The sequence below is a fragment of the Nycticebus coucang genome, chromosome 19, assembly GCF_027406575.1.
Source record: "Nycticebus coucang isolate mNycCou1 chromosome 19, mNycCou1.pri, whole genome shotgun sequence".
Taxonomy (NCBI): Eukaryota; Metazoa; Chordata; class Mammalia; order Primates; family Lorisidae; genus Nycticebus; species Nycticebus coucang.
The window spans coordinates 49,691,026-49,704,800 of NC_069798.1; the positions used below are offsets into that span (position 1 = coordinate 49,691,026).

The 13,775-nt window shown below is 38.4% G+C and overlaps 1 protein-coding gene across 1 annotated transcript in view; it reads left to right on the forward strand.

The window, feature by feature from the left end:
• The window catches only part of DCC (DCC netrin 1 receptor), a 1,249,028-nt gene that overhangs the window by 1,190,326 nt on the left and 44,927 nt on the right, over positions 1–13,775 (forward strand). The window contains 2 exon segments of the mRNA XM_053571848.1: positions 427–653; positions 6,282–6,398. Coding sequence (XP_053427823.1) covers positions 427–653; positions 6,282–6,398 — 344 coding nt within the window.

Consider the following 13,775-nt stretch of genomic DNA (forward strand, 5'->3'; position numbering starts at 1 on the left):
CAATCTTAACTCTTGGCACACATTCTGCTCTCTTTTTTCCATTTGCCCTTTTGAAGCAACTCCTTCATTTATCTCCTAAACAGATGTTGCAGTCAGGTATCTTATGCCCGGCTCCAAAGACTGGCATATGGCTCCATCTGACCCATTGTCACCTGGCGAGCGAATCTGCAGCCAGTGAAGCTGGAGGAAGGAGCTCTCTGGCAGGCAGCTGGGGCCCTGGGGATTCTGCACCACATCTCCTATAATGCGGTGAAGCTCCAGGGGAGAAGAGGAAAGGCAGCCAAGACAAGTCTGCCAATTCTAGGGTTTCGCAGGGCTCCCCTGGGAGTCCTTTTGTTTCCTTCCCTGCTTCAGAGTTGAATTCAGGGAGGAAAGCAAGGAGGTGAATAGAGGCTCTCACGTTTGCCTTCTAACTTTGTTCCACAGGAAACGGGCCACCCACAGCATCGGCAAAAGGAAGGGCAGCCAAAAGGACCTCCGACCTCCGGATCTTTGGATCCATCATGAAGAAATGGAGATGAAAAATATTGAGAAGCCGTCAGGCACTGACCCCACAGGAAGGGACTCTCCCATTCAAAGTTGCCAAGACCTCACACCAGTCAGCCACAGCCAGTCAGAAACCCAATTGGGAAGCAAGAGCACCTCTCATTCAGGTACTTACCTGCTCTGTGGCTTCGGGGAACACCCACTGTAAACCCCACAAGAGTCCCACCCCTTCTCCTAGGATCTTTCCTCTAACGAATGTCATTGTGGGTCCTTTATCAATACGTAAAATAATCTACTACACATTTGATTCATTAACCAGTATGTTTCTCTTCTCCATTAGCCTATTACCTGCCTTTTATAATTTGAATTATTCTTGAAACTTCAAAGTAATGCAGTTGGGAAATATTGAAATATGAAGCCTAAAAGAAGTGATTGCTTTTAGTTTAAACCTTAAGCAAACGTTTTTTCAAGGCAATACAATTTGAAGCCAATATATTTTTTAGTTCTCTATTTCTGTAGATAACTGAAAGTTGATTCTAAATTTGCTATCCGTTCTTCATTTTAAAAATTCAGATCAGGGACACTTGAGATATAAAAAAGAAAAAACTGAATACCATGTTAGTTTGGCTTTGATTACTGACAAAAATCAACCCTCATCGCCATACAATCATGTTATGTAATCACCAGCCTATCCTGATGGCGTCTGTTTGAAAGCTATGTTGTTATACAAAAGGATCTAAAGAAAAAATCTGCTAGTCAATAAATTGGTACAGAAATCCATTGATCCAGGAGTCAGAAAGAGCTTATAAGATACTATACTTTATGTGGGTCCTCATATTATCCAAGTGCTTATAGGATATAGAATAAGCAACCAAATACTCTCATTTAAAAAATCATTGGTCTGCTGATGATGTGATTACAGAATGAGGAGCTGCTGTTTTCAAACTTGAAGTATTTTAGTTATTTGAATGTGTAACCGGTTTTCTGTACTCTGTCAGCTCAGAATTACATAAAAATGAATTCAGTTTCTTATTTTCCACCACGAGTTGTTGAATTTGTTTTTTTCTAGCCCTTAATTGATATCTTAGGCCGATTCTCTGACTTTTCTGTCACTTTCAGTTATTTGTTTTCTCTCTTTTTTTTTAATAATCCATGGAAGCATATTGAATAATTTTCAGTTATTAAAGGGCAGGCTAGTTCTGCTAAAATCTATGATCTGGAATTTAATTAATGATTCCCCTTCATTCTGGTCAGCTGGATTTTTGGCTTTGGGCTCCGAAGGGTCGTCATAGTTTGTGTTTTAATTCTTCCAGCATCTCAGGGTGAAATGGAGTGGTGGGGCAGGAGAAGGTCGGGGCCGGTCTGCTTCAGAAGCACCTGTGCGTCTTCCTTTCCTCCCCATTCATCCTGGGTCTGTGGGGGAAGGGGAAGAGCGTGGTGCAGAGGGGAAGAGGGGAGGGGGGAAGAAAGGACTATTTGAAGTTCTTCACTGCTTTTCTGGACACACGGGCAGGCCTCTGTGTGTCATCCATATTCTGGGTCTTTTATGAAACACAAGCATGAATTCTTTACTGGACCCTGTGTGACTCCTCCATTGCTCAGTTCCATGATGTGAGTCACCAAGTCAGGGCTTAACACCATCCCACCTGTTACCCCTCATGGGGTCTCTGGTCAGTCACCACACCTGAGAAAATTCCATCCAGAGGACTCAAATATGACCTACTCTCCACATGTCCACTTAGCTTGTAGGAATCCCCTACATCCTTACCAGGTCCAGTGGTAAGAGAGCATGGACTCCACCACTGGCCCTCTCGCAGCCCTGCCCTGGCCGGTTGCCTTTTCCTCTGCTGAGATGGACACTGGGTAGATCAGCATGCCTGCTGCCTGAACAGGCTTTTTTACAAGGGAATGAATGAAAAACAAAATCTCCTCTACAATCAGGAGTGTCCAACCTTTTTTCTTCTTTCTTCTCGGCCACACATTGAAAGAAGAAGAGTTGTCTTGGACCACATATTAAATACACAAACACTAAGAAAGTCTGGTTAGCAATTTAAAAAAAGATTTGTGCATATATTTTGTTATATCCAACGCCACCCGTAAGCAAAAATGTCCTCACAAAATCAGCATGCAGCCTACAGCTGCAGCTTGGACGGCCCTCGTTACATTTTACGGGTGATTCCTCTTGCAGCTTTGTTCTTGGCTAGACAAAAGGTAGGGGGGAAGAGCTCTGCGACCACCGGAGGAGACACAATTGCCTCTCTGCCTACAGAAGGTTTTGCCGAATATGTCTGGGACACCTACTTTTGGCTTTTTTTCTTCATCTTTTACACACTGAGATGACATTTGGGGGCAGCTATACCAGTTTTGATGTCTCTAAACAAGTGCTAGGGGAAGGTTTAATAGCAAATGATGGCTCTTTTCTTTAGGACATGAGGGTATTTCTGCCCATTTTTCCCAAGTTAGAGGAATATGTTGCCAGTTTTGCAATAACAAGGAAGGTAGCTCTCAGAATCCCACAAGTTATACTTTACATTACCTGTGTTCTTTGAGTTCTCCTGGTTAAAAGAACAAAACTCTCCCCTAGTGGACAGCATTACCAAGCAGCATTATATTTAACAATGGGGCTTCCAAGTAGGCAAGAACTTTGTAAGGACAAATTACTCTATGTTGATTTTAGTGATCGGGACTTGTATACATTGTCTTATGTAATCCTTACAAAATATTTTGAGGTAGGTGCTATCATTCTTTTCATATAATAAATGAAGTAACTGAAGTTAAGAAGGGCTAAGTAATAGGCCCAAATTTCAGCGCTAATATCAGCCAGCCAGGACCAAAAATCCATCCAACTCCAATATTCAAGCTTTGGTGATCTAATTTCAATTAATTTATGTAATACTTTTATATAAACACTTACCCTATTTTCTGCCCATGACATTAGCTCTTTGGATAAAACTAGAAAATAATTTGCAATTTTTTATACCTTAGGTACAGAAAATTGAATTGAGCAATAGCTAACAACAAAAATTTCATGAAATGAAAGTTACATATTGCTTTTACTCATCCTCCGACTTCTAGTATCTAAGCTGCTTAAACAAAACCTACTTTATTCCCTAGCCACCCACATAGAGCATTCAACTAAAATATGCAGGAAGTAAGATGATAAAAGTCTTTTCTTCATGACACATCTTTTTTACATCTACTAGATTTCAAAATCCTTTTCTTAATGATTAACAACAGAGAAAGGCCAGTGTTTCGGTCTATTTAATCTGCATGACTTACAAATAGAATTTTCTTTCATAAAATGAATTTATTCTATATTATAATCCCACTATAGCAAGGCCACAGGGTTGGTGTCTTACTTTTACTTATAAAGAATGAAGAATGCTTGAGCTCGGGAGTTTGAATCCAGCCTGAGCAAAAGTGAGACCCTGTCTCTAAAAACTAGCCCAGTGTTGGGGTAGGTTCTGATAGTCTCAGACACTCAGGAGGTTGAGACAGAGGATTGGTTGAGCCCAAGAGTTTGAGGTTACAGTAAGCTATGACACAATGGCACTCTACCAAGGGTGACAAAATGAGACTCTGTTCCAAAAAAAAGAAAGTAATTGCAAAATAAAAAACACAGAGACACCCAACAATATCAAATGACTTATTAGAAAAGTTTTACCCCTAGACTAGTTGAATCCAGACTTACTTTTTTTTTAAGGAGCTGTGTAAGGTAGTGTTCTAATTTTTATTTTCACTGTCAAATATAATTTTGAAAACTATAAGGGATGAAGGGCTATCATATTTATTGATCCTTTCCCTCTTCTGCTGTTTCTTCTTCCTTTTTAATTATGCAAGTTTCTTTATATCATTTTCTGTTTAGAAATTCCTTCATTATTTTTTGAGGGTTGGTCTGCTAGAGACAAATTCTCTGTTTACCTTCATTGGGGAATGACTTCATTTCACTTCCATTCTTGAAGTAGATTTTTAAGCCAACTCCGGATTGCAAGTTCTTTTTCAGTACTTGGAAAGCGTGTCATTTACTTCTGGCCTCTATGTGTTCTGATGAGAAATCTGCCGTCATTCTAACTGTTTTACCTTATTAAAAGGTTATTTTCCTCTCAGGATTGTTAAGATTTGTTGTGGTCACTTAATTTTTGGAAGTTGAACCCTGTCTGGCATGGATTTTTTAGGTTTTATCCCAAGTTTACTGAATTTTTTGAATCTATAGATTTACTTGTGTCTTTTGACAAATGTAGGAAATTTTCTGCCCTTAATTCTTTTAATATTTTTTAGCCCCGTACCATTTTTCCTTTTTTATCAACAATTTTGGATACTACATTTTCTACAGAAATGAATCTCTTTGTTTTAGCCAAGAAAAGAAATGATGCCTTTCTGAGGCTAGCACTTTAAAACTTACATACTTTTAAATGCTCTGGTCTCCAGAAGCTTCTTCATATCTATACAATTGGGCTGACCTTGCTTTTTTTGAGGATGATTTTAGGTCAGTCATGGGATCTTTATTCCCCTCTTGTCTCTCCTGTTCAGTTCTTCCAGACATCCCACTTTCCACAATGATTTTTTTTATAGCTGCAGCTTGACCAATAGTTTTGCTGAAAAGTATTATTTATTTTGTATTATTACTTATTTTGTAAGTATTGTAAATACTTACAAGTATTTGATAATTTGGATTTGTCTTGTTTTACGTTCTATGGCTGTGCTGGATCCAAAAGGATTTGCACAGTTTCATTTATCTAATATGGTTCTGTACTTTTGGAAGATGTATGGACAGAATCAGATTTGGGAAGCTACCATTATCTCACCCATATGGAAATTTCTTCCAGAGTTACTTTTAGTTTTAAATTTTATTAACGATGATGATAATTTAGAAAGAATGCATGCATGTGTTAAAAAATAATCAAAAAATTTTGAAAAAAGCAAAAAGGTGATTGAAATATTAACCCAAATAGTAAAAAATATGTTTGGCTCTTCTCCGGTCTAAATTCTTAATCTCTTTCACAAAAGAAATGCCATGTTAAAAATTTTGCATCTAACTTTCTTACACAAATAGAAGATGCATATGAATACATACATCCAGGTGCAGATGTACAATATGCTTTTAATATGTATATTACACAAATTCACGTGTATGATTCATGCTACTCAGAACTTTTATTTTTCTTAGCATATATTGTTATCATTCAAATCTGCATAGCTCACTTGTGTCCTGTGTAGTGACTTTTTAGTATGATATTTTCATGGAATCATAAATTTATATAAATATGCCCATTCTTATTTTTGAAGAATATAACTTATTTCCTTTGCTTGTAATAAGTTTTAATGTCTTTGGACCTAGAGTATTAGCTTTATAAATTGTAGCAAATTAATAGAATGGAATATTATGTAGCTGTTAAAAACTGTTACCAACATTAATGGCCAGGGAAAGATGTTTGTGTTAACTTTTAAGCCAGTGACAAAACAGTTTGTACATCATAAAGCCATTTTTTTTAATAAATATATTAATATATACTCTTCCCTTTCACATATTCATACATATGTAAGCATCAACATATAAACAATAGTTTTTTCTGGGTAATGAGGTTACACTTAATTATATTTCTACTTGTACAATGAAGTTATATAATTTGGGTAATAAGGAAGTAGATACTATCATTTAAATATCCAACAATTCCAATCCTGTACCCTAACAACTGACTGCATCAAAGAATAAAGACATTGAAATGCCTGACTGTGTATAGAATGTGACATCACTGGAGAAGAGGTGTTTCTCATGAGTTTTCTTTCTTTTTCAGGTCAGGATACTGAGGAGGCAGGGAGCTCCATGTCCACCCTGGAGAGGTCACTGGCTGCACGCCGGGCCACCCGGGCCAAGCTTATGATCCCCATGGATGCACAGTCCAGCAATCCTGGTGAGTCCAGATGGTGCTGCAATTTCATTCTTTCAATGAAGAAATGAAATGCTTTCTGCATCTTTTCTATAAAATATCCAATTACTAAAATAATTACAGTTTTCCTTGACCTCTCCAGGCAAGCGGAAATAATGAAGAACAACTAAAACATCACTTATAATTAGAAGGCAGAGTCCTGCTTCTCTGTTGTATTTTTGTATAATGTCTAATGGTCTGTTGGAAAATGGATGGATACATCTTTAATAAATTGTAAATTTCTGAAATTTCTGTTACAGATTATTAATCTTGTTCTAATGAACATCTTCTGGCTTTTTAAATTTTTCTTTTTACTTTTCGATAAGTCCAATTTTCACTCTTAAATGACCTAGTTCCCTAGAAGCAGGTGTTGTCAGACACTCTCTTAACTAGCCCCTCCTTTATTGAAGTTTTCAGTCATCCTCCCACCTTCACTGACAAAATTAGTGCCTGGGGATCACTTCCTTTCCAATTATCTCTAAGATCAATCTTGGTTATTATAGTATTCATGAAGATAATCCATCTGATACTCTGTACTGTTGGCTCCTTTCTGTTACCTGCAATGATACCGGGTCTTTCCCACCCAATTTATAATTCTGTGTCATACCAAAGCAATACAAAATGTCAGTTTCTGTCATCCTTCTTTGTATTCTCTTATTATTAGTTTCCTGCTTACATTTTATTGCCCCTTGCCAGCAATTCTTCAATCGCACTAAGACCTCCAATCCATTAACTCTGTCACCTTCCCACTGTCCCTCATCACCTTCCTGTCCTCATTTCCCTCCAAACTCAAGATCCATCGTCATTTATAATCTTCAGTCTCATCTCCTTAACCCTCTTTCTCCATCTTACTTACCTGAAAAAATATCTCAACTCTGATTAAATCAGCAGGTCCACCAATTCCAACCCTGTTCCCTAACAACTGACTGTGTCTAGAGAAAAACAGAACAGCCAGCTGACCCAGTGTTCATGACCACATGTCCACAGGGAGCAGTCATCTGCCTGGAAATGTCACTGCATTTCCCGAGTGTTTTGCTTTGTAAGATGAATGTCTTGTACGTATTCTTATTTCCAAACACCGATGCCTCTCTTCTTTCCTCACTCTTAGTTAATAATCTCTCTTCTTATATCGCCAAGATATGGACAGCATTCAGAACACGACATCCCGCCCTTCCTTCAAGTCTATTGCTCCGCATGTGCTGCTCCGTGAGGATCTTGTTGCCACCCTTTCCCACCCACTGAGGGGCTCTTCTTCTGTAATTACCTTTTTCCTGTCCCACTCCATCAATTTCTTCCCTTCTGATCACTGTAATAAGCGTACCAACAATTAGCATTCTGTCTCAACTCCTATTTTAAAATATATTCACTTGATACCGCTTCCCTGTCCAACTAGCCCCCCTCTCCTTTTTACTGAAAAAGGTAAAAAGTTGTCTGTACTCACCTTCTTCTATTTTGTTATCTTTCTTATGATTTAAAAATACATATTTACAGTCCCTCTCCACTGAAATCAAGGTTATCAGCAGTCTCCACATTGTCAAATCAAATTGTCAAATTTCAGACTTTCAGCAAGGCTTGGCATAGGCTCTCACCCTTTTCCTTTCTCTGGGTTCATTGGGTCCCAAATGCCCCAGGATTTCTTCCTACCCCACTGGCTGCCCGTCCTGAGTATCCTTCACTTCTTTCCCTTCCTCGCCCTGATCTCTAAGAGTGAGAAAGTGCCCCAGGGCTCAGTCTTCAGGCTTCTCCTGTCTCTGTCTACACTGGCATCTTAGCCAACATTGTCGACTACACATGGCCTTAGACTCCCCACTGATTCTACAGCCCCTAATCTCTTCCCAGAATCCACATCAATTTTTATATCAGCTGTCAATTCATCTTCTCCAAAATGGCTATTTAAAAGGCACATCACTGGGCGGCGCCTGTGGCTCAGTGAGTAGGGCACCGGCCCCATATGCCGAGGGTGGCGGGTTCAAACCCAGCCCCGGCCAAACTGTAACAAAAAATAGCCGGGCGTTGTGGTGGGCACCTGTAGTCCCAGCTGCCTGGGAGGCTGAGGCAAGAGAATCGCGTAAGCCCAAGAGTTAGAGGTTGCTGTGAGCCGTGTGACGCCACGGCACTCTACCCGAGGGCGGTACAGTGAGACTCTGTCTCTACAAAAAAAAAATAAATAAATAAAAGGCACATCACCTATGTGCTTGATTTTCCAAATTTTCTCTCCCCACCTTTAAACCTGATCGTTACTCTGCTTTTCTTATTTCAATAGGTGGTACCACTGTTTATCTGTTTACTCTGGTTAGAAACTCTAGTTTCATGGTTCTTCATTCTGATTTCCTCATAGCCCAAATTTGGTCTTTTCTGAAATACTGGAGTTGCTGCTTTCAAGCCCCAGATTTGACCACTGTCTTCCTCTTCACTGTTTTACCCTTGTCGGCGCCACCACCATGCCTTTCCAGTTACCAGAATGCAGCTATAAGCTGGTAGTGAGTCTGGCTTCTGTAGCTCTTGCCCCTACACAGCAGTCTTGTAATATACAAATTAGATCATGTTACTCCTCTGTGATTTTCTATCACATGTAGAACAAAATCCAATAAATTTAGATGTCCCTTATAATCCTGCCTCTGGCCTCAACCCTCACTTCTCTTCTACTCCTCTCTATAATCCATTACAGCCATGTAGCTGTCTCTCTGTTCTGTGGACAATAAGCATATCTCAACTCAGGGACTTGCAGTTCTGTCAGAAATCTCTTTTCATAGATGTTTACATGGCTTATCCCCATTTCAATCAGGTCTTTGTTCAGCTGCCATCTTCATAAATAGTCTCCCCTGACCACTGCCCAACATAACATCTCTGGTTACTCTCTGCCTCTTTATTCGGTTTTATCTTTCTTTGTTAATGCATATCACTATCTTACTGTTTACTTTTGTATTTATGTATTATTATTTGCTCCCTGTATTTTAATATGAATCTCTATAAGGGCATAGACTTTGCCTGTTTTGATCACTTTGCATCACCCAATACACAGAACAGTGCCTGGCACCTAGTAGGCATTCAATCAATACAATTTAGTCAAAGGAATATATCAATAGTTGAGTCCTTCTGCTTACTTCATGTTCTCCCATGCTCTAGTACATTCTTCTCTCAATTTTTCTAGAATAAGTATAAAACTGCCCACTTTACAACGAATGCCAACTGTTCAAGCCATGGAGTGGATACTATTATCATGCCTCTCATAATAATGTTCTTTAATTTACTGATGAGAGAACTAAGGCTTGGAGAGATAAAGCAACTAGCTAGAGTCACACAGCTAGCACATGGGCGAGCCAGAATGTGGACTCAGGGAGGTCTGATTTCTGAGTTCTGCGCTCTTGATCCTCATCCTCCCGGCTGTAATACTCGGTGAAGCTCCTGCCCTGATACTATCCTCTTGTAGCTGCTTTCCTCTTGTAGATAAGTCCTGACTGAGCCAATCTTTCATTGCTTTCTTCCCCCAAATCACTGTGTTTCAGAATCTGTGGGGCTTTTCTGCATGATGTATGATCTTTCTCAACTAATACATTTCCATAGCCCATTGATTTTTTCTCACACTCTCTTCTCAGTCTCTGGCTACCCTCCATTTTCTTGTCTTTGTCTCTTCTCTGTGACCCCACGCCTGAGCCATCAAGACTGGTTCATAACAAGTCTTCCTGTATATAGCGTGTTCCAGATTCTTATGTAACCCGCTTGCAGGATTTCTTCCTAAAACAAGTTAAATGATGGCATTCCACTCCATAAATTTCTCCAATGGTTTCCATTGTCTACCAAGAAAAAAAATTAAATGAAACAAACAAAAGAGCCCTGAAAACTGCTCAGCATATCATAATAGAATTTAGTTTCCTGTTCTATTCCCTTAAACAGACCCCAGACTCATGCTAAGTGAGACGAATTGCCAGTCTGCAAATAGGCACTGCCTTTCATGTGTTTTTCCCTTCACATATTTCTTTGTTTTGGGGATGACTCAATTTAACAAAGTTTTATGCACCTTTCAGAGACCAGAGAATACAGTGATGCTCTCATGAATTACTTTCTGATTACTCTGTCCAGAAACATGGCTCCCTTTTTTTATGTTTGATTAACATTTCTTTATACCACTTTTGTGGCACTTTTTACACATAGGACTGTCTTATGCACTTAGGCATTCAAGTTCAAATCTCCCCTCCTCTAACAGATTGTGAATTACTTCATGATAAGGATGTAATGTATTTAATTCATCTTCATACATGCATGTTGTATAGCTTATTACCTGGCACAAAATTGGTGCTAGCTAAGTATCTGTTGAATGAACGAATGAGTAAGTAAATGCATCAGTGTTGAGGTCTCTTTGTGTTATCAGTTATAAATATAGTATCCTTTAACAACATTGTCTAATGTATAAAGGGCAGTTAAAACTGTTTTCTATAAACAGGAAAGAAAATAATGTGATTTAGAAAAAAGAGAAATGGAATCTAACAAATACTGAAAACGTTTCAATATCATTCACTTGTTAAATGCCTTGCTAATTATCATTTCATTTGAATCATCACGAAATTATCATGTGGTGAGATTTTCATGATTCTACACATGGGAAACAAAGACTCAGACTCAGACAGCTTAAGCAACTTGCTCCAGGATACACCTGGCAACCTATATGGTATCCTGCTTTTCCAAAAATAAAGAGGGCTGTGTGCCTCATATTATATCCTTTTTTTGTTTGTTTCTTTAAAAAAAAAATTGACGGGAACATCCGTAATTTACAAACATTGAAACTTCAGAGCTTAATAAACTGATGCTGTGTTTGCTCTATCCACTGTACTGGGCTGCCTCATATTGTCACCTGAAACTCTGAGTTTTTCCATGCCCTAAATTACAAACCTTCTTCTTTTTTTTTTTTTTTAGAGACAGAGTCTCACTTTGTTGCCCTGGGTAGAGTACCGTGGCATCACAGCTCACAGCAACCTCCAGCTCTTGGGCTTAGGCAATTCTCTTGCCTCAGCCTCCTGTGTATCAGCCTCTACAACACCTGGCTATTTTTTCTTGCAGTTTGGCTGAGGCCGGGTTTGAACCCACCACCCTTGGTATTTGGGGCCAGCGCCCTACTCACTGAGCCACAGGTGCCGCCCTACAAACTTTCTCTTATTCCTAGTGTCTTACTCTACATAAATGGAGCCCATAAAATGGTTAGCAACTTATTTTGTTATTTTTTAAAATCATCAGATAATATGTGTACATGGTTTTAAATTTAAATTTATGAAATTAAGAGTTTCAAAATTTATAAGGATATTCATATTCAACAATTCTATTCTTAGATATATTCACCTCTTGGGTATGTACCAATTGAAGTATATAATATGATCACCCAAAGATGCAAGTATCAGAAGGTGGGCTATTTTTCATATCATATCTTCATTCTACAATGGAATACCATGCAACAATAAAAATAACCAAACTAGGGAAGGAGGGAGGGTGGAGGGGTCTTGGTATGTGACACACCTTTTGGGGGCAAGGCACACTTGTAAGAGGGACTTTATCTAACAAATGCCATCAGTGTAACCTGGTTTCTTATACCCTCAATGAATCTCCAACAATAAAAAAATAATAATAACCACTCTAAAACAACACAAAACAATGCAGAGAATCTCACTGATGTAATCTTGCAATATAGAAACCTAACATATCTGTATGATTCAATTTATGTAAATTTCAAAAATAAGCAAAATGATCCATATGTTAGAATTCAGGAGGCCATTTACCTTTAATGCGAGTTCACTAGTGACTACAAGGGACAATCCAACACCTGGTGATAATGTTCTGTTTCTTGCCCTGAATGACGGATACTGAGCATTTCACTTTGGAAAATCATTGAGCACTACCCTTAGTAACTTCAATAAGAAATGGAGAGACAATGGAATATGGATTCTTTTGAATAACTTTGTCGTATTGCGTTCTTTGCTATCTTCAAGGTCTGTGTTAGTGAAACTGTATCCAACAAAAGGAATCTACTTCACTGTAGAACCACATTTTTAAAACGAAAAATAAATTCCTAAACTGTCTGTAAATAAAATAGTCTCTTTGTATCCGATGAGTGATAAGACCTTAGAGAACCATGCTGACAAAAAAGCATATCTATATTTTGGCAGAGTTATGAATTCATTCCAAGTAAGTAGATAGGTAAATGGCCTTATTTGCAATTATTTAGATTTACTGTGGTATTGAGTCTTATATCAAGTCTCGTGTAAACCGAAACCATAGAGTTGCTCAAATTTTTTAGTCACACGTTTAAAGATGTTTGCTATTCCATTTAGGAATCATTATTTTTATAAGGTTATTACTTTCTTTCTTCCTTGACATTTCTTACTATGCTCTACAAAATGTTAATTAGCAGATAAAAGATAGGCTATCTAAAGTTGTTTTTGATTCTTAAAACCCACAGGGAAAATATATTTCATTTTATGGAAAGGCAAAAATCGGCTTATTTGTCTAAGATTATACTTCTTGGTTGAAAACATTATGTGGCTTTGGTACTTCTTACTTCAGAGCTTGATAAACTGATGCTTATGAGAAACATACCAGCTGACAGCACAGGCAGGAGATGGGCCCAAATATTTGGCTTTCACAGTCTAGTTCTCTTTTATGTAAAATGGTGTTAAAGGGCAACTATTTTTATAATGACTTTGTTTTAAATGCAGTTTCTTACTGTAATAAAATTAATTACAAAAAAATCAGAAGCACTAGGTATAAGTTCCTTGAATTTTTAAAGGATATATAAGGGTCATAGCCTGACTTTCTGAGAAAACAGACTCTAAGAGAGAGATTAGAAGATAGGGGAGTTGGTGGCAGATGCTTTCGGAAATAATACCTGAAGAGTGAAAGATGCAGGATTTGGGCAAGGGAGAAATTGAACTGTTGATGCAATTTAGTGGAGGCCTCAGATGAGCTGGGATTGGCCTTCAGAGTTGTCTCAATTGCAACAAGGAAGAATGGCCTTCTGTAACCTGATTCAAGTAATCTTTGATGCCGGCTATTTCTAGGAAGGGAGGTATAACCTTGGGTGAATAACTTCCTTAGGCTGAGAGCCATTTCTGGAGAGACAGAATTATATTTACATTACATTTCTAGAGTTATATCACACAGTGGAATGTAGCTTTATGCAACCATTTTCAACCCATTTTCTGCTTCTGTGAAATGCTGGAGCAGAGGGGAAGATTAGAAATGAGAATGGATATAGGTTGAAGCAGATGACCTACACTATCGCATCAGTAATAAAACTCCAGTCATGTAATATGTGAGAGATTGGGCAGAATCCTTTTGAATTTCCTTTTTTCCTATAAATATTGGAGAAAACAGTAC